Source organism: Chiloscyllium punctatum, chromosome 27 (assembly GCF_047496795.1).
Source record: "Chiloscyllium punctatum isolate Juve2018m chromosome 27, sChiPun1.3, whole genome shotgun sequence".
NCBI lineage: Eukaryota > Metazoa > Chordata > Chondrichthyes > Orectolobiformes > Hemiscylliidae > Chiloscyllium > Chiloscyllium punctatum.
The window spans coordinates 45,493,125-45,520,603 of record NC_092765.1 but is presented as its reverse complement, the minus strand read 5'-3'; the positions used below and the strand labels follow the sequence as shown (position 1 = coordinate 45,520,603).

The following is a 27,479-nucleotide window of genomic DNA, read 5'->3' as shown; positions in this document are numbered from 1 at the left end:
AAAATAAATAGATCATACACCTACCTGGATGCCATATGTAAGGCGCATATGGGTGCGCAGTGCAGTCATACCTCCAGGTAAACAACCCAGACAGCAACTTTCTCCATAAGCACTAGCCACATAACATCCCAGAAAAAATGGGCAGAAGAGACCACCACAGCCTGTGAAAATAAACATTACTATTAATGTATTTTCCATCCCCTAGATCAAACCTTCCAATATTATTTCACCAGGAACAAACCATTCCAATGGCTCAGTCTTTACGTGACTCTTGGGTGGGGTGAGTACAAGAATTGTTGAGTGGTTGATGGTTGATGAGGCACGTTTCAGCGATTTACAAGGTATAGAGTGTAGAGGACAGGTATTGATCACCCCATACCTCCTTCATCTTCCTACTTTTCCCTTCTAAGAAGCAGGACTTGGGTAATTGCAGCTAGTTAGACCCCCCCCCCCACCCCCCCCCCCCCCCCTGCCAACACACAACAAAACATTTTATGCACACCAAAATAAATCACTGGAGAAACTCAGCAGGTCTGGTAGCATCTGTCGAGAGAAAACCAAGTTAGCATTTTGAATCCAGTGACCCTCTGAACATTTGTTGGCCAGTTCCATGTGCCTGAAGAAGGCAGATGTGGTCCACCACCATCAATTAACATAGTTTGTACGCTCTAGCACTTTTGATGAAAGATTTAGAAAGGACCTGAGGGGGTAACCTTTTTTTCACTCAGATTATGGTGTGTGTACAGAACAAGGTGCCATAGGGAGTGGTGAAAGCTGGTACAATGACAACGTTTTAAAAGTATCTGGATAGGTATATGAATTGGAAGGGTTTAGAGGGACATCGGCCAAATGCTAGCAAGTGGGACTAGGCCTGATTGGAATGTCTGGTGGGTGTGGATGAGTCGGGCCAAAGGGTCTGCTTCCGTGTGATATAACTCTATGATTCTATGAGTCCGTGGATCTATCACTGCATAGTTTGCGAAAGCACATCAAAGGTAGTTAATCACATTAATGTGGGTTTGGAATCAGCTGATCAGGAAAGAACAAGGCGTTTACTTCCCTAAATACATCAGTGAAGTGGTTAGGTTTTATGGTTTTTAGTGACACCAGCTTTATCATTTCCAGACTTTTAAAACTGAATTTATATTCTCCTGGGTGACAAACAGTAGCCTTTTGCTTCCACAGCTCCACCATCTCCAGAAAACTGCCAATTCCTCCCACTGTGGAGTCTTTACTTTGTTTTAATCTTCTCTTCCAAATGCAAAGTTGTGGTTTGGCTCTGTTCTATCGGAATGCCCACTTGACCTCACCCAACTGTCCATCAGACTCGTATCAGCCTTTTTTCTATGACTGTCAACAGATTAAAGGGATATCTCACAAAACCCCAGTTGCTGTTTCCCACATACGTAACTTCAGCAAAGAATGTTCTACTCTCTGCAGAACTTCTACCATTCTCTTAGTGGGATCACCTAATCCAATGTGGGTCGGGATTCGAACTCTGGTGTTGCGGATGTGTCTCACTAAGCTGTCAAGGATCCTCTGAATAATTCCAAGTTGCTCCCCTAAAGCTGGAGAAAAGAAGCAGCTTTCAACTGAGTCAGATTCTCAAGGATCAATGTGGCGCAAACGAGATGTGCCTTCCTGCTGATCTCCCACCTCCAAAACCACACTCTGCCACATCATCCATTCTGTTTATCTGGGAGTGCTGAACGTTGGATATCAGAGGTGGAGTTTAAGCATTATTGAACTGTCTTGGTGAAATATTGAGTGAGATGTCTCCTGCCATGGTAGCACAGTGGTTAGCACTGCAGCCTCACAGCACCAGGGTCCCAGGTTCAACTCCAGCCTCAGGCAACTGCCTACATGGAGTTTGCACATTCTCCCCGTGTCTGTGTGGGTTTCCTCCCACAGTCCAAAGCTGTGCCAGTCAGGTGAATTGGCTATGCTAAATTGTCCATAATGTTAGGTGTGTTAGTCGGGGGTGGAGAGGTTACTCTTCGGAGGGTCGGTGTGGACTTGTTGGGCCAAAGGTCCTGTTTCCACACTGTAGGGAATCAAATCTAATTTTAAAGAGGGCGTCATGATGGCACAGTGGTTAGCACTGCTGCTTCACAGCGCCAGAGACCCGGGTTCAATTCCCGTCTCAGGCGACTGAGTGTGTGGAGTTGCACATTCTGCCCGTGTCTGCGTGGGTTTCCTCCCACAGTCCAAAAATGTGCAGGTCAGGTGAATTGGCCATGCTAATTGCCTGTAGTGTTAGGTGAAGGGGTAAATGTAGGGGAATGGGTCTGGGTGGGTTGCGCTTCGGCAGGTCGGTGTGGACTTGTTGGGCCAAAGGGTCTGTTTCCACACGTAAGAAATCTAAAGACATTTTCATTGTAAGAAATGAAACTGAAATATATCTATGCAGATGTTCACTGAGGACTTCCTCTTTTATAATTGGAAGTGAAAGCTCAAAAATTGGTTTATTTAGAACATAGTCCTCCCAGATTAGATATGAATTAACACCTGCAGATATGCAACACAGGAAATGCCCCTCTTCTGCCTCCCTCATTCCTAACCTCACAGTTTGCATCTGCCAACAACTTAATTAAAGTAAACATTGTCATTTCCCAACCCAACAGTCATTTTGTCTCTCTGAGTAAGGTTGTCAAATCTAACATTTAAATTACAGTTGCTTCTGATGGTGAATCAGACACAGTGGAGTCTATACGGAATGTACTCCCTACATGGTAAAATAAACAGGCCAGAGAATTTCCCACAGCATACCCTGATTATTTCAAAACACAGCCCGAGCAAAAAATTCTGCTCACCAAAATTAAGAAATGAGGAACAAAAAAACAATACTTTTGTACAATACCTTTAATGCACTAGCACAATAAGAGTACTTCAGATGAGTATTATATGAGACAAAATTTAGCACTGAATCCCAGTCATGTGGTTGCAGTGACAATGTCACTAGAATGGTAATCCACGGTACCAGGGTGCTGTTCTGGCACCATAGGCCATTATCACACCATGGAAGAATTGAATTCAAATTTTGAAAATGTCAAGCTAATTGTTTACTTTAGGGAAGACAGTCCACTGTTCTTGTCTTGCCTATCCTACACGTGACTCCAGTTCCACAGTAATTCAATTGACCCACAACCACCTTCTGAAATGGTCTAGAGATCAATTAAGCTGAAAATGTGTTGCTGGAAAAGCGCAGCAGTTCAGGCAGCATCCTGAAGAAGGGCTCATGCCCGGAACCTCGATTCTCCTGCTCCTTGGATGCTGCCTGACCTGCTGCGCTTTTCCAGCAACACACTTTCAACTAGAGATCAATTAAGGTTAGTGAGCAAATGGTGACCTTTATAGTGAATCCCACGTTCCACAAAAGAAAAAATATATAAATTAGACATTAGGATAGGTGATCAGGAGTGTGGCACATTTTAAGGAGTGTGTCGAAGGAAGAGGGGATGGGAGACATATGAAGAGATTGAAGAAGAGAATTTCCATACTAAGAATTCTCAGCTCCAGTAGAACACTTAGAAACAGGCTAATGAACCAGAATCTTCATGGACTGGTTTTTAACATTTACTTGGAGAAAGTGAGGACTGCAGATGCTGGAGATCAGAGCTGAAAATGTGTTGCTAGAAAAGTGCAGCAGGTCAGGCAGCATCCAAGGAGCAGGAGAATCGACGTTTCGGGCATGAGCCCTTATTCAGAAGAAGGGCTCATGCCCGAAACATCGATTCTCCTGCTCCTTGGATGCTGCCTGACCTGCTGCGCTTTTCCAGCAACACATTTTCAGCTTTTAACATTTACTGTAAAGGCAAAGAGTTATTGATCCCAATAAAGGTGATCCCAAATAGAGATGTATAAGATTACAAAAGGCATGAACAGGGTAAATAGAAAATAGCTGTTCCTCTAAGTCAAAGGGTTGACAACAAGGAGGTATAATTTACTGGAAGGCATGAAATTTAGAGGGGATTTGAAGAAAATCTTTTTCACCTGGAAGGTTCTGGGGATCTGTAATGTACTGTCTCTGGTTATGGGGGGCGGGGGGGGGGGGGTTGCAGTTGAAGAGGGAAACCTTACAATCTTTAAACAGTACTTGGATGAGCACCTTAAGTGTTATAACATTCAAGGCTATGGGTCTAGCGCAGGAAAGTCTATGTAGGTAGTAGTCTATTTTCACAGTACAGTCTTGATGGGCCAAAGGGCCTTTTGTGAACTGTACGATTTGATGATTCTAATAGTTAATTCAAAGGTTAGACTTCAAAGCAGACTTGTCATGAATACAACTCCAGGATTTTAGCAAATGAATCTCAGTGCGGATTCTCCTGATTATCTATGGACACCACTGTAGAAAATCTGGTGAAATGGCCGTCATGCCAATTTTCCAGGATTTTCAACAAAAGGGTAAGTTGAATGATTGAGAGGAAATCTGTGGTAACTCAATCCATTATGTATCATGAGGCTGGAAATCAATTTCCATTACCACAAAAACCCGAGTGGAGGCCGGGTGATGGCACAGACTGGGTTGGAAGGACTGTTGGTCTGAACTCCTTATTTCCCTATTTTCTAATTTATTCCCATAATCTTTAATCATGGATTTTTTTTTCAATTTTTTTTTCCCTAAGAACTTGTCCTGAAGAACTGCACCTAGGTACCTAAAATGGTACTGTATGTTGTAACTTGTAAACTTTTCACTGTACTCATGTGAGTACATGTGACAATAAAGCTAATTCAATTCAATCCAAAAGTGTAAAAGCCTTATTCATTCAACAAAAATGGTCAATTTGTTTTTCTTTATTATTGTTAACAAGACCAAAATTCACTTTTACCAGACTTTTGAATAAACTCAAAAATAACATATATTACAGAATATATTCTTCAACAAGTGCCAAACTGGTTATCATTTAAGCTACCACACAAATTTATTTACTAAAGTGACTTTCTCACAGTTCCTTCAGTTTCTTGTTGACAAGTTAATATTGCTATCAGTTTTCGAATAATGGGAAATCACCAGATCACATTTCAGATTCAGAGAATCATAGAGTCATAGATTCATAAAGTCATATAGCATGGAAACAGACTCTTCAGTCCAACCAGTCTATGCTGAACGTAATCCCAAACTAAACTAGTCCTACCTGCCTGCTCCCGGCCCATATCCCTCCAAATCTCTCCTATTCATGTAGTATCCAAATATCTTTTAAATGTTGTAATTATTCCCACATCCACTACTTCCTCAGAAAGTTCATTCCACTCGCGAACCACCCTCTGTGTAAAAGATTTGCCCCTCATAATCTGTTTTAAATCTGTCTCCTCTCACCTTAAAAATGTGCCTCCACTCTTGAAATCCCCCCTTCCGAGGGAAAGGACAACTACCCATTGAGTCTACCTATACCTCCCATTATTTTTAAAAATTTCTATCAGGAGCCCTGTCAATGAGAAACAGATTTGAACCTTGACATTTGGAGCCTTATCGGGTTTTTTTTTCAAGCCAGTTCACTGAGAGAAATGTTAGAATGCTGCTTTTAGTTTGAAGCTCTCAGTCTTCAAGACTGAGTGATACTGTACTATATCCTTCCAGACTTTTTTTTTTAGATTAGATTAGATTAGATTACTTACAGTGTGGAAACAGGCCCTTCGGCCCAACAAGTCCACACCGCCCCGCCGAAGCGTACCCACCCATACCCCTACATCTACATCGACCCCTTACCTAGCACTATGGGCAATTTAGCACATCTTTGGACTGTGGGAGGAAACCGGAGCACCCGGAGGAAACGTGCAAACTCCACACAGTCAGTCGCCTGAGGCGGGAATTGAACCCGGGTCTCCGGCGCTGTGAGGCAGCAGTGCTAACCACTGTGCCACCGTGCCGCCCACTTCTCTGGGAGCTGCCCACAGCTACTCGGTGTACGGTGAAAAGCAACACTCATTCCCTCAATCAAGGAACAGTTAAAGCGATAAAACTCCACCCACATCTCTCCCTAAAAGTTCAATGAACACTTCTTTCCAAAATCACTAGAGTTTGGTAAACATCAAATGGATCATAGTCTCCTTTAACATTTTGATCTTGCAGTTTCAATCAATTGTCTAATAATTTCTTTGCAACCTAGTATTGCCTGAATGGCTATTTCCAGTTCTCAGTCTATAAATGTATGCATTCTGACACGCACTGGCTAATTATTGTGTTATTTCTCAAAGACAAGTGTAAGAATGACCCTGGACTGAGTGCCTCATCAACATTTAGAATTAGGGGATTTTTAACATGGGTTCCATGTCCAGTCCCCACAGTCTGAAATACCTGTCTCTCCAAAGCCTACACTTTGAGATTTTTTTTAATCAGCTGTGTTAATGGCTCTTTTTCTTTGGCTCCATGTCAGTTTTTGACTGAAGTGCCTGCGGATATTTTATGAAATGTTGTTAGTTTTATTTTTTTTTTCCTTTGGGAACTGATGGTGTGGGAAGGATTCTCAGGATAATGCTCACACCATTTAATTGTCTAATGAACTTTCCTTCTGTGCCTGGTCAGCTAATGAGTGGGAATTTAACCTAAAGCTTTGAGTCAGAGGCAGTGGCACTATGCACGGAATGAGTTCCCGTGATGAGGCTGTGAATGGATCCTTTGGAAGCTTGCCCTTTTTATATTTGAAGATCCAACTGGGGACAGACTGGGTACCAAATATATGCCCATAACTGACAATCTCATGTGAAAAGCTCTCATCTGTGCTTTTGTTATCTTCCCTGATTCAAAGTTGATGGAAAGAGTGACTTATAAAGGCAATTTGAACTCCATTGCTGCAATTACCCAATGAAGAATGAGTTGACGAGGAGACTTACAGACAGTCATGTCGTCACAAATGTTGCATACTCCTGTGCTCCACTGTCCATTTCCTGCTGGTATCCCAGATCCAGGCTGCTGAATAATGACAGTCGTTGATGTCATGATTGAAATTAATGGCTCTGATGTCTTTGAGTAGAGAAGAGATACAGATGGGCTGCAAAATATAACAGATTAGAGCAATAAACAAACAGATTCCCTCAACATCTCACTTTGAAACTAAATGACTGCAGCGAAGACAAGTTAATGGGTTCTTTCTTTGCTGGAACTATTCAATGATTTTATGTAACTCCCTACAGACCTGAAAAGCCCTACTAGACTGTGCTGTGTTAGTTGCTTTCCTCTAGGTCAGCAGATGATACCATAAACTCTGGCATTGACCTGTGAAGTACTGGAATCTCACGTTGCATAATCCAATGGAACATTATAGTCAATAAAAAGAGTTTGGGCCTTGAGCAACTGATGCTCTTGTAAATCGCAGCAGGGAAGGAGAAGCCCTTGCCCAATAAAGTCATCAATACATTCATGATTGAATTGACCTCACAAAACAGATCAGTTTCTGAGCCTGCTCCACTTAATGGAAGGAGAGGTTTCTTGAAAGTAGGACCATGGATTAAAATAATAATTGAATCGGAAATAGAAAGATTGATTTCTCTATGTGGGTGATGGATAGACACGATTAATTTATGAGGAATTGAAGAAGTAAGATGATTCTGTCACATGGAAAACAGAATGATGTGCTTTACTTCTAAGGAGGTGAAAAATAGAAATAGAATAGAAATTCTAGTGAATATAAATGCAAGAGGTCAGTTGAAGCTGACTGGTCAGTCCCGATACAGTGACCATGAAGAGCAAAGGAAATATCTGTATTTTTAGCCAAAATCTAAGAATTTAATGGTGGTATTGAGAAGAGTTATTATCAATTACTTACAATCATTTTAATGAGTGACTTAGACACTAAAATCAGTAAAGGACCATTAGGAAGGCTTGTCATTACAAACATATGAAGTAGGCCCCTTGTGCCTGCTCTGTTTTTCTATAAGCTCATGGCTGATCTGTTTGTTTCCAATTTCACGTTTCCATCTACTCCCAATAAGCTTTGATCCCTTGCCTAACAAGAATGTATTTACCTCCACCTTAAATACCTTCAATGACTCCAGCGGAATCACCTGCCAAGGCAAAAGTTCCAAGATTAAGTAATACTTTGCATTTTTATTCTTCCGGTAAAAGTGAACTATTTCACATTTTCCTACATTCTAATTTACCTGCCAGATATTTTCTCACTCTTTTAATCTTGTTATGTCCTCTTCACAATATACTCTCATACCTACCTTTAGGCCATCTGCAAATTTAGCCACTATGTCTTCACTCCCATCATTTAAGGCATTAGTATTAATTGTAAAATGCTGAAACCCCAGAACAGACTCCTGCACAACTGTAATTATTCAGCAGTCAGGTCTTGGGATATCAGCAGGAAGTTGGAAGTGGAGTACATGAGTATGCAATATTTGTGATACTCATCCTAGGCTGCCAATCATAAAAAAGGTCCATTTTTGCAAACACTGATTTACGTAGCCAGCTGACCTATCCTTGCTAGTATGTAAGTTCCTGCCACTTGATCTCCAACTCTGTACAATAGCCTTTTCTGTGACACCTTCCCAAGTGTCTTCTGGAAGCTAAATTCTGATACATCAACAGGCTGCCCTCTATCCACAGCGCATGTCATTCAGCAAGCCCCAATAAATTGGTTAAACACGATATTCTGTTCAGAAAACCATGTTGACTCTTTCAGATTATCTTGAATTTATTCATGTGTGTCTTACCTTTTCTTATTTTATACTCCTAAGTTCCCTTATGTACAACTCAGTGACTTTCCTGCGACAAGATCTGTGTGAGTTTTATTTTTTTCTTTCTTTTTTTCTTTTCGCTAGCACCAGTCATCCTCTGTGTAGCCAGTTCAATATTTACATGTAAAGCCCGTTATAGACAATGGCTAGAAGTTCCTTGAATATCGAATCTAGCACTTTTCACATGCAGACATCAAGCGAACTGGCTTTTAGCTTTCTGTTTTCTGCCTCTTTTAAAACCACAGGAAATAGGAACAGGACTACACTGTTCAGCCAATTGATCCTGCTCAGCCATTCCTTGGAATGATGGTTGATCCTACATTCCTCACAGCCACTTTCCATCTTCTTAATAATCCTTGATTCCCCTATTAATCATGATTCTGTCTATCTCTGCATCTGTCATGCATTTGTCCACTCATTCAGCCTGTGCAAACCACACTGTAACATCTCTGCATCCTCAGCTCACCCTTCCACCAAACTTTGTGTTATCTGCAAATGTTAAGATATCGCATTTAGTTTCCTCATCTAAATCATTAATGTATATTCTGACTAGCCGGGATCGTAGTAATGATCTCCTGTGGTACACCACTAGTCGCTGCCTGCCATTCAGAAAAAAGACCCATTTATGTTGCAGCAAGTTTTCCTTACTCTTGCACTCCAACCCCCTTGAAATAAGGGCTACCATTCCATTAGACCTCCTGATTATGCACTGCACGTGTTCGAGCTTTCTATGTTTTGTGCAGAAGTAAATTCAAGATCTCCAAGTCACTTTGTGTTGCAGGTTGTTGCAGGTTTTCTCCATTGAAATAATACTATGTTCTTTTGTGTCCCTTCCAAAATGAACAACTACACATTTTCCCACATTATCCTCCATTTGCCAACTGTATGCTCACTTACTTACTCTATCAATATTTTTCTGTAAACTGTCTGTTAACCTGCCTTTCCACCTATTTTTATGTCATTGCAAATTTGGCTACAGTACATTCACTTCCTTCCTCCAAGTCATTAATACATATTGTAAACACTTTTGGAGTTTCATTTGTTACTTTTCAGTCTGATTGCAATTTTTTTCAGCATCTAATGAATTTTGGAAAATTAATGTCAGTGAATTTACTAATTCTGTAGCCACCTCTGAAATTAGGATCCAAGGACTTGTCAGCCTGCAGCTCCATCAGTTTAGATCAGAGTGGTGCTGCAAAAGCACAGCAGTTCAGGCAGCATCCCAGGAGCAGGAAAATCGACGTTTCGGGCAAAAGCCCTTCATTAGGATTGGAGGCAGGGTGCCTGCAGAGTGGAGAGATAAATGAGAGGGGGTGGGGTGGGGAGAAAGTAGCATAGAGTACAATAGGTGGATGGGGGAGGGGATGGAGGTGATAGGTCGGGGAGGAGGGTGGAGTGGATAGGTAGGAAGGGAGATTGGTAGGTAGGACAGGTCATGGGGACAGTGCTGAGCTGGAAGCTTGGAACTGGGGGAGAGGAAATGAGGAAACTGGTGAAGTCCACATTGATGCCCTGGGGTTGAAGTGTTCTGAGGCGGAAGATGAGGCGTTCTTCCTCCAGGCGTCGGGTGGTGAGGGAGCGGCGGTGGAGGAGGCCCAGGACCTGCATGTCCTCAGCAGAGTGGGAGGGGGAGTTGAAATGTTGGGCCACGGGGCGGTGTGGTTGATTGGTGCGGGTGTCTCGGAGATGTTCCCTAAAGCGCTATGCGAGGAGGCGTCCAGTCTCCCCAATGTAGAGGAGACCGCATCGGGAGCAACGGATACAATAAATGATATTAGTGCTTGTGCAGGTGAAACTTTGATGGATGTGGAAGGCTCCTTTAGGGCCTTGGATAGAGGTGAGGGAGGAGGTGTGGACACAGGTTTTGCAATTCCTGCAGTGACAGGGGAAGGTGCCAGGATGGGAGGGTGGGTTGTAGGGGGGCGTGGACCTGACCAGGTAGTCGCTGAGGGAATGGTCTTTGTGGAAAGCAGAAAGGGGTGGGGAGGGAAATATACCTTTAGTGGTGGGGTCCGTTTAGAGGTGGCAGAAATGTTAGCGGATGATGAGGTTTATACAAAGGTTGGTAGGGTGGAAGGTGAGGATGGGGGAGTTCTGTCCTTGTTATGGGTTGGAGGGGTGGGGTCTGAGGGCGGATGTGCGGGATGTGCATGAGATACGTTGGAGGGCATCTTCAACCACGTGGGAAGGGAAATTGCGGTCTTTAAAGAAAGAGGCCATCTGGTGGGTTCTGTGGTGGAATTGGTCCTCCTGGGAGCAGATATGGCAGAGGCAGAGGAATTGGGAATACAGGATGGCATTTTTGCAGGAGGTAGGGTGGGAAGAGGTGTAATCCAGGTAGCTGTGGGAGTCGGTGGGTTTGTAAAAAATGTCAGTGTCAAGTCGGTCGTCATTAATGGAGATGGAGAGGTCCAGGAAGGGGAGGGAGGTGTCAGAGATGGTCCAGGTAAATTTAAGGTCAGGGTGGAATGTGTTGGTGAAGTTGATAAACTATTCAACCTCCTCGAGGTGGCGCCGATGCAGTCATCAATGTAGTGGACGAAGAGGCATTGCTGCGGCTGTCAGCTTTCTTTGTTCCGTCTCCCTGGTGTTTGTTATTTCACCAAATTCCCTCTTCCTTCCATCTCCTAATTTAAAACCATTACTACATTGTTTTTGGACCCTCTATAATGAATCCAGAAGAAAAATACTTATTAATTTCATTTGCTATTTCCTTATTACCTACGCATTCTCATTCTCTGAAGATCAATACTCATTTTGTTTACTCTTTTCCTTTTTTGATACCTGTAAAATTTGTTTTTACATTCCTGTCACACTCCAATTTCTTTCTCCTAATTATCTTTTTAGTTATTATCTTTTATTCTTTGTGTTTGGACAAAACATCTGAAATGCCACTCCTTGTGCAATTATGCACGTTTTTAAAGCTTGATCCTTTTGTCTTTAGTCCTCCCCTTAGAAATGTTCATCATATTTGAAATATATTTATTCTGAGTATACTAAAATATTCCATTAAATATCTTCCACTGCTTCTGTGTTAATCTGTCTCCTAGCCATATATCTTAATTCATTTCAGCTCGCTCAGTTCAAAATACCAATTCTAGAATCATTCTTCCCCCTTTCAAGCTAGATGTAGAATTCAATCAAATTGTACTTCCTGTTATCTAGGGATGCCATTACTCAGTAATTATTTTATAATCCTGTCACATTACACATTGTCAAATCTATGCTTTCATAGGTTCCAGAACCTGTTGCCCTAAGAAACTATCTCAAAAGAATTCTGTAAACTCCTCAATCAGGTTATCATTTTTTCAGTTGAACATAAATTCAAATCACTCCTTGATTTTTGCCTCCTTTTGTCTCTCAATACTTTTCTGGCATTCTTCACCCGACATGAAGATGACTGTTTGGGGTCGGCAGGCTATTCCCAGTAGAATTCTTTAGAGTACAATAAGACCATGAGAAACAGGAACAGGACTCAGCAGAGCCTGTTCCACCTTTCAATAGGATCATTGCTGATTCAACTTTCCTCACATCCACTTTCTCCTGCCCTTTTCCTACGACCCTTGATTCCCCGACGAATCAATAATCTATCTAGCTCAGTCTTAAATATGCACAAAGATTCTGCCCCTACAGTTCTCTGTGGCAAGGAATACCAAAGACTCTCAATCCACTGAGAGCAGTAATTCCTCCTCATCTCCATCTTAAATTGGTGCCCCTTTAATCTGAGACCATGCCCTCTGGTCCTAGAGTCTCCCAAAATGGGAAACATACTCTCAGCATTTACCCTGTCAAACCACTAAAGAATTCTATATGTTTCAATGAGATTGCCTCTCATTCTTCAAAATCCCAGTGTTTATGGTTTCCTCATTAGACAATCCTTCCATACAAGGGATCATACTAGTGACCCTTCTCTGAACTGCCTCCAATGAAAATGTATCTTTCCATAAAAAAAGGGAACAGAACTACTCACAGTACATCAGATGTGGTTTCACCAGCACTCTTATATATTTGTACAATTTTGTGAAGAAAGTTATATGATGATGACAAACACTTTCTCTAAGGAACCATTCTGAAGATTATGCATGTGGCAAAGTCAAAGCCATGTGATTAGAAATCAAGTAAATTCTACGATAGTGAAACAGAGATAAATTATCTCTTTGTAGCATAAATTAAATAGAAACTGCAAATTCCAGAAAAGGAGATGGGCACCAGTTGGATTGCCATGTTGAAAAATGAAACCATCAGAGAGACATTCACTCATAATGTAAGAAATAAGTCTAAATGTCTTAGGATTCAGAAGCAGATAACATTCTCAGAATAAGTAATAGAAAGTGAACAGCACAATAGAGAGCATCTAATATGCTGCTGACTCGATGACGAATATTAAGATAACATTGCTACAGTCATATCAGACCATAGAGCATTAAAAAATAGATGACTGTTTGTGGTTTAACTCAAGGGTTACCATGCGTCAGGCTAGGGGAGTTGGTGAGAAGGATAGTCCTTTATGGTAACCTCAACCAATGTGGGGACTGAACCCATGCTACTGGTATCATTCTGCAGTACAAATCAGCCACTCAGCCAAATGGAAACAAAATTCACTGTCATGGAGAAGAAAATGTGACAAAGAGTAAATGACAGATGAAATAAGGTTGAGAGAAAGGAGAAAGAAATAACTTATCAGATTCAGGTATACTGAAATTGAGACAAAATTAAAGAGTACATGTAGGCACCTAAAGATAAATGGCGTGATTAGATTAGATTAGATTACTTACAGTGTGGAAACAGGCCCTTCGGCCCAACAAGTCCACACCGCCCCACCGAAGCGCAGCCTACCCGTACCCCTACATTACCCCTTCACCTAACCTGATGAGGAGTGTGGTGACGTATTTGAGAGGTAAAGAAACCATAAAAACTGAGAGTTAAGTACCAGAAAGGGAAACCTTTGACAGATAGAAAAAAGGGAATAGAAACAGATGCTGTATGCTTGAAAGGCAGCAATGGTAAAATATTGTCTGAACTAAATGCAGTTGTAAAAAGACAGACAGAATTTATACAATGATCCAAACTAAGGGAGTCCTCAAGATGTAGAGGCAAATGATGACTGAACCGTTGCAACAGCAGAGGTGTGGAATGTTTTAAAATGGATGAATACAGGAAAAGCTCCAGACATAGATAAAGTAAAACCAGAATATCTAAAATTCCTTGTAGAAACAGAACTAGAAATTACAACCGAAATTTGTGAACAAATATAAACCAGAGGACACATTCCAAGTGATTTAAGGCATTCATTATTTGTTACGTTATCCTAGAAAACTTCTCACACCAGCTGAGGTTACCTTGTTAGATCTCACCTTCTCAAACTTGTTGCTCACCTGAGCCATTGTGACCGTCTGATTAAACCACCACCAATTGTCTCTTTTTAATGAGAGTGCAGCCCTTGGATCCACTGGGGTTATGGCATCTTTACCTTGTGAGACTAGCTATATTTAGAGTAATTTTTGTCAGTGCAGACATGATGGGTTGAATGGCCTCTGCTGTACTATATGATTGTATGTAATCCCAAGAAATAGAGTGCAATAATTTTATATCCCTAAGCTTGATGAGTCATCTCATTAAATTAATTTGAACAAAGAATTGGTGAAACACAGTCTGGATTTAGATCCAAAGCAGAAACAAATAGAACAGTTAATCTGAGAACAATCTTTGATAAATATCTAGAAATAAACATACATGCTTCAGAAGCTATGAAAAGCATTTGGTCACTTTTGTTATTAAAAGTTATTGACATGTTGCTAAAAATATGACATTGACAGGAAAGATGTGAGATTAATCCAAATTTATACACTGGAACTAAGTAGCAAGATCATCCCAGCTTTATTTCAAATGAAGAGAGGAGTATGACAAGATTGTGTACAATGTTAAAAATTACACAACACCAGCTTATAGTCCAACAGGTTTAATTGGAAGCACAAGTTTTCGGAGCACTGCTCCTTCAACCATCTGATGAAGGAACAGCACTCCAAAAGCTAGTGCTTCCAATTAAACCTGTTGTAATATAACCTGGTGTTGTGTGATTTTTAACTTTGTACATCCCAGTCCAACCCTGACATCTCCAAATCAAAATTGTGTACAGTTGCCAATTGATTCAATCTGTACATAGAATAAATATTCAAAGAATGTGATGTACTTCTGGGGTAGAAATTGGACGTAAGGACATAGCAAAGCTGTAGTATATTCATGACACAGTGCTACTTAGAAATCAGAAGAGGATATTGTGGATCAAGTGAAATTAGGAAGTTTAGCATATGATCTGAGTATGAGCAAGAAAAAATCGAAAACAACAGTGGTTAGAAAGGACACATTGGAATAAACTACAGTGAAGATTGGTGTGGATGGTGTCAGTAGTTAAATTTGTATACTTTGAGCGAATGAGAAGAGAACATTGCAGATTTGATGCAGATGTTGGAAGCAGGATGGCGGTGGACAGAAGTACTTTTGTGACAATGAAGGATGTGTGAACAACAAGAAAACTCAGTCACAACAGAGTCCTTGCTGCTCAGTCAACAGCATAAAGTCCACCATTTTCCAACCCTTTTCAAATTTGAGGCACAGTCATATAAATCTTCAAACATCAACTTGTTTTCTCTCTCCACAGTCAGTGCCAGACCAGCTGAGTTTCTCCACATTTTCTGAGTTTATTTCAGATTTCAAGGACCCACAGTGTTTTGTTTTTATCTGTGTTTAATTCATTGTCTCTTTTCTTCCAGTTACACCTACCTTGAAGAAATCCTTATTCTTCTCCCCAAAACCACTTCCAATATAAACTTTAAGCTTTTTCATTTTCATTGCCTTCTGTTTCCCTCCAGGTACTTGATAAAATATTTGCCAAAACCCACTTTCGTAGCCGAATCTCCTCCCTCAGTGACTGTCTCTGGCTCATACTCACCGCACACAAATTTCAAATGAACTTCCATGTTTTGTATTTCAAACCCACCCAGATTACAGATTTGCTCTGGGAACCCTCACAATCTGTTCTCTGTCGACAGCATGAAAGCCCTCAGTTTTCCAACCCCTTTCAAATTTGTGGAAGTTCCATATCGGACTCAAAAAGCTAACTGCTTATCTCTCCACAGGTGCTGCTAAACCAGCTGAATTTCTCCAGCATTTTCAGTTTAGATTTATTATGCAAGAATACGCAACACAAAATTGGCTTGACGGTAGAGGGCAGAGGGTAGTGGTGGATAGTTGCTTTTCAGACTGGAGGTCTGTGACCAGTGGCGTTTCTCAGGGGTTGGTGCTGGGTCCACTGTTGTTTGTCGTTATTCTAAACAATTTAGATAAGAATTTAGATGGCATGATTATTAGGTTTGCAGATGACTCCAAAATTGATGGTATCGTGGATAGTGAAGAAGGTTATCTAAGATTACAAAGGGATTGTGTTCAATTGGGCCAATGGGCTGAAGAATGGCAGATAGAGTTTAATTTGAAAAAAAGCACTGTTTTGCATTTTGGTAAAACTATCATGAGAAGGATTTATGTAGTCAATGGTAGGGCTCTAGGGAGTGTTGTTCAACAGAGAGACCTAGGGGTTCATAGTTTTTGGGAAGTTGCCCCTCATGTCTTTTGTAAATCTTTCTCCTTCACCTAAAAAATATACCCCCTAGTTTTGAGCTCCCCACACTAGGAAAGAGACCTTTGCTATTCACCTTATCTATGTCCCTCATGATTTTATAAGCCTCTGTAAGGTCATCCCTCAACCAACTTTTTTACACAGAGAATGGTCCATATGTGGAATGTACTGCCAGATGAAGTGGTAGACGCAGATGCAGTTACAACATTCAAAATATATTTGGATAGGTGCGTGAATAGGAAGGGTTTAGAAGGATATGGACAAAATGCAAGCAAGTGGGATTAGTTCAGTTTGGGAAATTTGGTCAGCATGGATGAGTTGAACCAAAGGGTCTGTTTCTGTGCTGTATGACTCTATAACTCAATAACAAAGAAAAAACTCATAAGATCCAATGTTCTGTGCAATTTCCTCTGTGTCTTTTAAGTTTTGATAATTGTTAAAAATAACCTTTGAAATGTGGATGTTAAGTTGAATGCAAATAAAAATAATTTACAGACCATTAAACAAGTGAAGGAGTGTTTGAAATTGCAAGTGATAAACATTTTAAAAAGTGACATTCAGGAAAGAAAATGTGAGTATCTTCACCATTTGATGTTGCTGAAAAGGTACAGAGATCTTCACTCAAGAGAAACGTAGAGGGCAGCAGAAAGTGTGGTATCGTCAGATGTTGAATGTCACAGAACAGTTGGTGACAAGCTACCAAAGATGTCTGAGAACGCCACAAGACAGGTGAGTTTGCCAAATCATGACAACAGGCCTCCTCAGAGCTACAAACAGCACCAGAAAATCACACATCACATCAGCTTTCACGAAGAGTTATCAAGAATCAAAACATTAGCTTGCTCTCTCCCCACACGGAAGCCGCCTGACCCACTGTGACCTCCAGCATTTGTTGTTTTCAGTCGAGCCATAGAGATCTACAGCACGGAAACAGACCCTTCGGTCCGACATATCCATGCCAACCAGTTATCCTAACTTAATCTAGTCCCATTTGCCAGCATTTGGCCCATATCCCTCTGAACCCTTCCTATTGAATATAGCCATCCAGATGCCTTTTAAATGCTGTAATTGTACCAGCTTCCACCATTTCCTCTGGCAGCTCATCCCATACACACACCACCCTCTGCATGAAAACGTTGCCCCTTAGGTACCTTACATATCCTTCGCCTCTCACCTAAAACCTATGCCCTCTATTTCTAGACTCCCCCACTCCAGGGAAAAGACATTGTCTATTTATCCTATCCATATCTCTCATGGTTTTATAAACCTCTATAAGGTCACCCCTCAGCCTCCAATGCTCCAGGGAAAACAGCCCCAGCCTATTCAACCTCCCCCTATAGCTCAAATCCTCCAACCCTGGCAACATCCTTGTAAATCTTTTCTGAACTCTTTCAAGTCTCTCAACATCCTTCCGATAGCATGGATTCCAGGATTGCATGCAATATTCCAAACGTGGCCTAACCAATGTCCTGTACAGCTGCAACAGATGAAGTGGTAGATGCAGATGCAGTTACAACATTTAAAATATATTTGGATAGGTGCAATTCCTGTACTCAATACTTTGACCAATAAAGAAAAGCATGCCTGCTTCACTATCCTATCTACCTGCGACTCTACTTTTAAGGAGCTATGAACCTGCACTCCAAGGTCTCATTGTTCAGCAACACTCCCTCGGACCTTACCATTAAGTGTATAAGTCCTGCCCTGATTTGCTTTTCCAAAATGTAGCACCTCACATTTATCTAAATTAAACTCCATCTGCCATTCCTCAGCCCACTGGCCCATCTGATCAAAATCCTGTTGTAATCTGAGGTAACCTTCTTCACTGTCCACTACACCTCCAATTTTGGTGTCATCTGCAAACTTATTAACTATACCTCTTATGCTCGCATCCAAATCATTTATATAAATGACGAAAAGTAGTGAACCCAGCACCGATCCTTGTTGCACCCCACTGGTCAAACGCCTCCAGTATGAAAAGCAATCCTCCACCACCACCCTCTGTTTTCTACCTTTGAGCCAGTTGTATATCCAAATGGCTAGTTCTCTCTGTATTCCATGAGATCTAACCTTGCTAACCAGTCTCCCAATAAGGAACCTTGTTGAATGCCATACTGAAGTCCATATAGATAATGTCTACTGCTCTGCCCTCATCAACCCTCTTTATTACTTCTTCAAAAACACAATCAAGTTTGTAAGACATGATTTCCCATGCACAGAGCCATGCTGGCAATCCCTAATCAGTCCTTGCCTTTCCAAATACATGTAAATCCTGTCCCTCAGGATTCCCTCCAACACTGGTGTCAGGCTCACCAATCTATAGTTCCCTGGCTTTTCCTTACCACCTTTCTTAAATATTGGCACCACGTTAGCAAATCTCCAGTCTTCTTGCACCTCACCTGTGACTATCGATGATCCAAATATACCAGCAAGGGGCCCAGAAATCACTTCCCTAGCTTCCCACAGAGTTCTAGGTTACACCTGATCAGGTCCTGGGGATTTATCCACTCTTATCCATTTCATGGCATCCAGCATTTCCTCCTCTGTAATGTGAGCATTTTTCAAGATTTCACCATCTATTTCTCCACATTCCATGTCTTCCATGTCCTTCTCCACAATAAGCACTGATGCAAAATAGTCATTTAGTATCTCCCCCCTCTCCTGCAGCTCCATATATAAGCTGCCTTGCTGATCTTTGAGGGGCTCTATTCTCTCCCTAATTAACCTTTTGTTTTTAATGTATTTATAAAATCCCTTTGGATTCTCCTCAACTATATTTGCCAAAGCTATCTCATGTCCCTTTTTTGCCCTCCTGATTTCCCTTTTATGTATACTCCTACTGCCTTTATACTCTTATAAGGATTTACTCAATCTCAATCTCTGCTTTCTATACCTGACATATGTTTCTTTCCTTTTCTTAACCAAAACCTCAATTTCTTTAGTCATTCAGCATTCCCTATACCTACTAGCCTTGCCTTTCACCCTAACAGGAACATAACTGTCTCTGGACTCTCGTTATCTCATTTCTGAAGGCTTCCCATTTTCCAGCCGTCCCTTTACCTGCGAACATCTGCCCCAATCAGCTTTTGAAAGTTCTTGCTTAATACCGTCAAAATTAGCCTTCCTTCAATTTAGAACTTCAACTTTTAGATCCAGACAATCCTTTTCCATCACTATTTTAAAACAAATAGTATTATGGTTGATGGCCCCAAAGTGCTCCCCCACTAAAACCTCAGTAATCTGCCCTACCTTATTTCCCAACAGTGGGTCAAGTTTTGCACCAATGTTCCAGGATACAAATGCTGTAGAAAGGATAGAAAGGGGGGAGGGGGGGCAAGAGAGGAGGGTGAGTGACATTTTTGATAAGAGATAGTATTACTGCTGTAGTTAGAGAGGATATTCCTGGGAATACATCCAGGGCAGTTATTTGGGTGGAGCTGAAAATCCAAAAGGAATGATCACGTTATGGCAGCTGTATTATAGACCCCTTAACAATCAGCGGGAAATTGATAAACAAATTTTGGAAGGAGATTTCAGTTATGTTTAAGAATAATAGGGTGCTTATGATAGGGGATTTAACTTTCCAAACATAGATTGGGATTGCCATAATGGGAGAAAGTGAGGACTGCAGATTCACCTGGATGAAGAGCTCAGGTTCGAAACGTCAATTCACCTGCCCCTTGGGTGTTGCCTGACCGGTTCTGGTTTTCCAGCACCACACTCAGGGGCTGCCATAGTGTTAAGGGTTTAGATGGAGAGGAATTTGTTAAGTGTGGATGAGAAAATTTTCTGATTCAGTATGTGGATGTCCTGCATCTGCAGTAACTTGCTCCTGTTGGTCCAAATGGCCTCATTTCTGTGTTGTAAATACTATGTAATTTCCCATGTTTTGGTCTGGAAATAACCCATCCTGATCTCCCACTTCTAATTGCTGTTTCACTCTGATCAAACTGGGCCATGATGGTCCAGGCGTGTTTGCCTTCAATGTTTGCTATTTAGATGTAAGCATATGAAGCAATTCTTTGAGGGAATTATCAGTTGGTAACACACTGTCTGAGTAAGTATGCAGTGGTTTTGACTTTCAATCCAAGCCAGGTGGCCACAAAAACTAGGTTAATTTGTGTGTGAGACTGAAAGAGTTAATACTGAGGAGTGACATAAGCACCATCCATTATGATGTCATATGGATCTACAAAGGAGTTGGCTCTAACATTCAGGTCCTCCTCAGTCATGGAAGTCTATCTTAGCACGTAATCTCTTGCTAGTTGGTAACATCTGATAAATGACCATTTGTTCATACAAGATCCTCTTTCAATTTGACCATTAAATGTTTTCTTTTCAACAATAGACTAAGTAGGCCCTGTGGATCCCAACACATACACACCAAACTTGCCCCTTGGTGAGGATTAATCTCAGTTTAACACCTCAAACAATCAACACTCAAATTGGTTACTCAGGAAGCACTGCACTCCAGATGAGATAGGGTCCTATCTGCTTTCTGAGATGCATGTCAAGGTTGTGTGATATCATTTCAAAGAAAATACGGGGGATAAATATTTCCCTGGCCAGGACTGATGAAATTAGTCCAGGAGTTATGGCCATTTTCTAAGAAAGAACAAGGGGCAGTATTCATTGGAGGGACATGTTTCAAGGCCACCAAACTGTAACGATTACAATGGGGCAGGATATAACCCTGACCTCAAATGGATTAACACACGAGTCGTGGAAACTCCCCCCAAGATTTTTAAATCATCAAAGAAATACATATCTCTGATGATAGAGGTAGAGTACTTTTTTTTTCTTAGTTCAACAATATGACAACCACAAATAACAGCGTTCAATACCTGAGAAAGGTTCATTTTCTGGTGAAGTGTTAGAATATTTTCTGCAAACTTCTTAAGAAATGTTGCATCTTATAGTAAAGCTATAGCGCCAAATGTGTTCAGGCATTTTGCTTTCTTACTTCCAGTTGGAACAGTGACTTGGATGCAATGGCTCAGGAGTACAGGAGGAAACATAAAACAGTACAGCCCAGGACAGGCCCTTCAGTCCACTGTGTCTGTATCAACCATAATGCTAATCTGAACTAATCCCATTTGCCCGCACATACAGTCATAGAGTCACACAACATGGAAACAGATCCATCAGTCCATGCCAACCATAATCCCAACTAAACTAATCCCGCCTGCCTGAGCTTGGCTCAAACATCCCTCCAAACATGTCATGTTCACGTACTTATCCAAATATCTTTACAACATTGAAATGGTACTGCATTCAACACTTTCTCAGGAAATGCATTCCACACACGAACCATTCTCTGTGTAAAATACTTGCCCCTCATGTCTTTTTAAAATCTTTCTCCTCTCACCTTAAAAAGTGTACCCCCTAATTTTGAAATCCCTCACCATTCACCTCATCTATACCCATCATGATTTTGTAAACCCCTTTAAGGTCATCCCATAACCTCCTGCACTCCAGTGAAAAAGTCCCAGCCTATCCATCCTGTCCTTAAAGCCTAAACCCTCCATTCCCAGCAACGTCCTGGTAAAGCACTTCTGAACCCTCTCCAACTTAATAATGTCCTTCCTATCACAGGGCAACCAGAACTGTACACAGTACTCCAGATGAGGTCTCACTAATGTTCTGTACAGCCTCAACAAGACACCCTAACCCCTATAGGGGAAAGTGAGGACGGCAGATGCCAGAGATCAGAGTTGAGAGTTGGTACTGGAAAAGCACAGCAGGTCAGGCAGCATCCAAGGAGCAGGCGAATCGACATTTCAGACAAGAGCCCTTCATCAGGAATCCTGAATCCAGATTCAGGACTTATGCCTGAAATGTCGATTCTCCTGCTCCTCAGATGCTGCCTGACCTGCTCTGCTTTTCCAGCACCACAGTCTTGACCCTAACTCCTGTACTCAAAGGTCTGAGCAATGAAGGCAAAAATGCCTTCTTAACCACCATGTCTACTTGTGATGCAAACTTCTAAGGATAATATACGTGGTCCGTGTTCCCATATTCTCTGTCTATCCATTTGACCATCTAAATGCCTCTTAAACTTTGCTATTGTAACTGCTTCCACCTCCTTCCCTGGTAGCACATTACACCTACATTCTGTTTAAAACATGTTCTGCATAGATTCTCAATAAACCTTCCCCTCCCCCACCTTTAATTTCACCCAAGAGTTGAATATTTCAACTGAAAAGGCTCATGTTCTTCACAGCAGGATAAACACCTCTCAGCCACATAAAACTGAACCACAATCTTACAGCCAGTTTGCACATACACACAATCATGTAAATGAACAATAATTGTCACCAACTTCAAATCCATGTTCAATTCTTTATTTATATTTATTGCGATGGATGTTTGATAATTTTAAAAAGTGACAAACTATAGCAAAATCATTCCATTCCATTACTTAATCAACTGACAATATTTTAGTTAGATACAAAACACAAATTACTTACGTTTCAAATAAGGAAGTCAATAGTACAAAGATTTTTGCAGCACTAAAAACCTTTACCAGTCAATCCACGTATGTCAAATCACGTGATCTACTTCATGACCCCTAAAGCTTTGTACTTCTACCCTCTCTCCCTCACTAGGATTGGAGAGTTTGAGTTATCAGGAGAGGTTGGATCAGCTGGCACTTTTTTCTTTGGAGCATAGGAGGTTGAGAGGTGACCTTATCACGTGTGTCACATCATGAGGGGTATAGATATGGTGAATGGCTGGTGTCTTCTCCTGAGGGTGGAGGATTTTCAAGACTGGGGGCATATTTTTAAGGTGAGAGGAGAAAGATTTTAAAAAAGACATGAGGCGCAATTTTGTTTTAACAGCGAGTGGTTAGTATGTGGAAAGAAATTCCTGAGGAAGTGGTGGATGCAGTTATGATTACAACATTTAAAAGACATTTGGATAAGTACATAAATAAGAAATGTTTGAAGGGATATGGGACAAGCATAGGAAGGTGGGACTATTTTATTTGGAATTATAGTTAACATTGACTGGTTGGACCAAGGGGTCTGTTTCAGTGCTGTAAGTTTAGCGTTGGCTTAAATGCGTCTGTGATATTTGACTCGACCACACAATGCTTTGTAGCATTAGAACCATCCTGAGTAGAACTTTCCCCTGAGCTCCAAAGTGGATTTGCTGATGATTTAACTTGTCTTTATAATAAAAGCTACTTTTGAATTCTGAAAAGTGGAAAGGTCAACTCTACGTTTGCTGAATCAAAACTTTTCAGAATTGCCCAGCTCGCCATTGAAACACTGACTTGCGTCTCCCATTTCTTGAAATGAAGGAATCCCAACGTGCCAAATGTAAGGCTGAGGCTGTCACATTTGGAAAAGACTCCTGCACCCGTTAAGAATGGGTTGTGACCCAGTGCAGATGTTGACTGCGCCTTCCTGTACTCTCTGAGCAGGGCAGTGTGAACCGGCAAAGGAGTAAATGACGCAAAGCTGCTCTTCTGAGTTTGCTACATGGGCGCTGAGTTAGCTGATACAGCTAGTGTGCCCTGGGATCATTGGAATTGCCCCCAATTTGTCGCTGCACAATCAACCATCATCTCTGCTTCAGACAATGCAATGATTTTAGCTGGAAATTTAGTCAGTGAGTATAAGGACAAGATTTGGCTGTGAAACCTTCTCAGATAATTTCCATTCCTCTGGATGGAAGGCTGTTAACTCCCTTTGGAATCTGAATTCCAAAGTCACATCCTCAGCACCCAATGATAAAAGCTGGGGGCCGGGCGTGGGGAGCTGGAATCAATTCAGCAGCGGCTTTGCACCTAAGGTTTGACAGCGACAGACTGTGCTTTTACGCAATAAGTTGTTAAAAAAGCAGGATGAAGTTAATCTAAACGAATAACGGTACAGAGAACAATCCTATGCGTTAGTTTCAATCAACTAAATGACTTACTTTTAGAAACAGGAGCGATTTCTGTTCTGTACACTCAAACCTGTTCTGTCCGAAGTTGCGAAAGAGAAAAACGGGAAGTTGAGCGAGTAGAAACCAATTAACCACTAACTGATCTCAGCTCTGGTCCAACTCGAGTCAAGATCGGAGTGGTGCTGGAAAAGCACAGCAGGGGGTCCTTTTGATGACGGGCTTTTGCCCGAAACGTCGATTTTCCTGCTCCTCGGATGCTGCCTGATCTGTTGTGCTTTTCCAGCACCACTCTGATCTTGACTCTGATCTCCAGCATCTGCAGTCCTCCCTTTTATCTGGCCCAACTAGTCCATGCCGACCTATCCTAAATTAATCTAGTCCCATTTGACAGCATTTGGCCCATATCCCGCCAAACCCTTCCTATTCATATACCCATCCCAATGCCTTTTAAATGCTGTAATTGTACCAGCCTGCACCACTTCCTCTGGCAGCTCATTCCATACACACACCACCCTCTGTGTGAAAAAGTTGCGCCTCAGGTCCATTTTAAATCTTTCCCCTCTCATTTATGCCTGTGCCCTCAAGTTTTGGACTTCCCTAATCTGGGGGATAAAACTTTGGCCACTCACCCTATCCATGCCCCTCATGATTTTATAAAATTTCTATAAGGTCACCCCTCAGCCTCCTACACTCCAGGGAAAACAGCCCCAGCCTGTTTGACCTCACCTTTGAGATTAAAACCTTCAATCCCAGCAACATCCTTGTAAATCTTTTCTGCACCCTTTCAAGTTGCACAACATCTTTCTATAGAGGTAGACTAGAATTGAACGCAGAATTCCAAAAGCGGCTTCACCAATGTTCTGTACAATCAGAACATGAGATCCCAGCTCCTACACTCAATACACTGACTAATGCAGGCAAGTGTGCCAAATGCATTTTTCACTACCCACTTTACCTGTGACTCCACCTTCAAGGAGCTATGTCCCTGTATCCCTTTGTTCAGCGGCCCTCCTACCACTAAGTGTATGAATCCTGCCCTGATAGACCTTACCAAAACGCAGCACCTCGCATTTACCTAAATTAAACTCCATTCCCCACTTCTCAGCCCATTAGATAAAGGTCACATTTTACTCTGAGGTAACCTTCTTCACTGAGAACTACACCACCAATTCTGGTGTCATCTGCAAACTTACTAACCCTTCCTCCTATGTTCACATCCAAATCATTTGTTTGAATGACAAAAGCCATGGACCCATCATGGATTTTTGTGGCACACCATGGTCACAGGCCTGTAATCCAAAAAGCAATTGTCCTCTGTCTCCTACCTTTAAGCCTATTTTGTATCCAAATGGCTAGCTCTCCCTGGATTCCATGTGATCTAACCTTGCCAACCAGTCTACCATGCCTTGCCTAACTCTAAATAGACAGCATCCACTTCTCTGCCTTCATCAATCTTCTTTGCCACTTCTTAAAAAAACTTAATCAAATTAGTAAGACACAATTTCCCACGCACAAAGCCATGTGGAACCTCTCAACAGTCATTGCCTTTCCAAACACATATAAACCTGATGTCTATTTTCCTTAGTGCCATTCTTAAATAATGGCACATTAGCCATGCTTCAGTCTTCCAGCACCTCACTTGTGGCTATCCAATGGTATAAATATCTCAGCAAAGGGCCAGCAATCACTTCCCTAACTTCCCACAAAGTTCTGAGATACACCTAATCAGGTCTCAGGAATTTCCACTTATCCACTTTTGTGCATTCTAACATATCCAGCACCACCTCCTCACTAATATGGACACTTTTCAAGATATCGCTATTTATTTCTCAAAGTTCTCTAGCAATCCATGTCTTCTTGATATAAATACTGACACAAACTAACTCATCCACACCCAGTATAGCCATGTTTGCATCATCCTAATCCATAGAGACCTTGTCAGACAGTGGTGCATAATTCATACACGCTGTACCTTGCAACCTGCTCGGTATGGGCACTCTTCAGTTTTCCTGACTCGACATCCTTTTACTCAAATTTTGGTAGAGCCTGCCCAAATGTAGATATTTTCTTATTGGACTTCAGATTATGCCTAGGGCTTTCCTCATCGCAGCCTAATTCCAATTGCAATGGAAGACCTTCAGTTTAGTAGGCAATGGGTTGCAGTTAGGTCTCTGCTTGAGTTAAGCATTCTTCTTTTTAGAGTATTTACGTGCTGTTTTCCCATTCACGAAAGATAAGAAAAACAATCTTTAATTGCAGACTTTCTGGATGCCTGAATTCAATTGTCCCTTCTCAGGCCTATGACAGACTGTAACTTAAAAATACAAATCCTGTTGCTTGACAGTTTTTCAACCCAAAGGCATCTGATGCCAGCTTATCTCATAAAATCTCAACTCTACTTTCTCTAAAAGTTACCTGACCTTATGTAACAATAAGTGAAAATCACACAGAGCTACTTTTGATCACTGAGCTGCAAAAGATTTTTAAAAAGGTATATTCTCTGCAGCTCAGTGGTGTCCAAGCCTTTATTTTTTTCCCAGTTCATATTCCAAAGAAGACGCATAGTCTTTATAACTGTGACCTTTTCAGTCTGAGTTATTATGAGGGCTTGTTGTGTATTGGTGTGAGTTTGTCAATTACTTTAAAAGCTGTTGCTAACATGGGCCTGTTAACTTGTGCCAATTTAAACATAATGGTTGTTTTGAAATTAATACTTTCCGTATGTTTTGAGCATTTATAACCAAGCGAAGATGATTTTTGAAGACATTGTTGACTTCCTCAAATTCTGAGACCCAATGCTCCATGCATCAACCCAAATACAAAAGGTATGTTACTGTCTGACTGCATCACCCAATGGAGGAGTTACTTAATTTGTAAATGTATCCCTTGAAAACCAAAAGTATTCCATGAAAATCAGCCAGTAGTCATTGAGAAAATCTGAAAATCAGCCCTTGGGGAAATACAATATTATCTTGAACCCTGAGAGCTTGAATAGATTACACTATGAGATGAAGGTTATAGAAGGCAGAACAGTCCCAACAGAACTAGATGCAGAAGAGTTCTAACTGGTATTTTTTAAGGTTGCCAATGAATATGAGATAAAATAATAGAAGCAAAATAATAGTAACTGGATTGTTGAAGAGAGTTTGGAATTTGTTCTGAGCATCCACTTTTACAAACATATATTTATGTGTCATAGGCAAGCATAGGGCCTCCTAAGCTAACAGCAAAACCTTCAGGACTGTGTCTATTTCTTGAGGCACAAGTGAAT

The 27,479-nt window shown here is 41.3% G+C and overlaps 1 protein-coding gene across 2 annotated transcripts in view; it reads right to left on the bottom strand.

The window, feature by feature from the left end:
• Positions 1–24,340, bottom strand: part of LOC140453679 (cornifelin homolog) — a 30,191-nt gene extending 5,851 nt beyond the window's left edge. The window contains exons 1-3 of one of the 2 annotated variants that reach the window (XM_072548598.1): positions 24,239–24,340; positions 6,832–6,989; positions 25–161 (exon numbers count right to left, since the gene is read on the bottom strand). In XM_072548598.1, the coding sequence (XP_072404699.1) occupies positions 25–161; positions 6,832–6,937 (243 nt within the window). In that variant the 5' untranslated portion in view covers positions 6,938–6,989; positions 24,239–24,340. Of the gene's footprint in view, positions 1–24; positions 162–6,831; positions 6,990–22,782; positions 22,841–24,238 lie in introns of those variants that run through there. The other variant, XM_072548599.1, reaches the window with a different exon arrangement.
• Between the last annotated feature and the right edge of the window lie 3,139 nt (positions 24,341–27,479).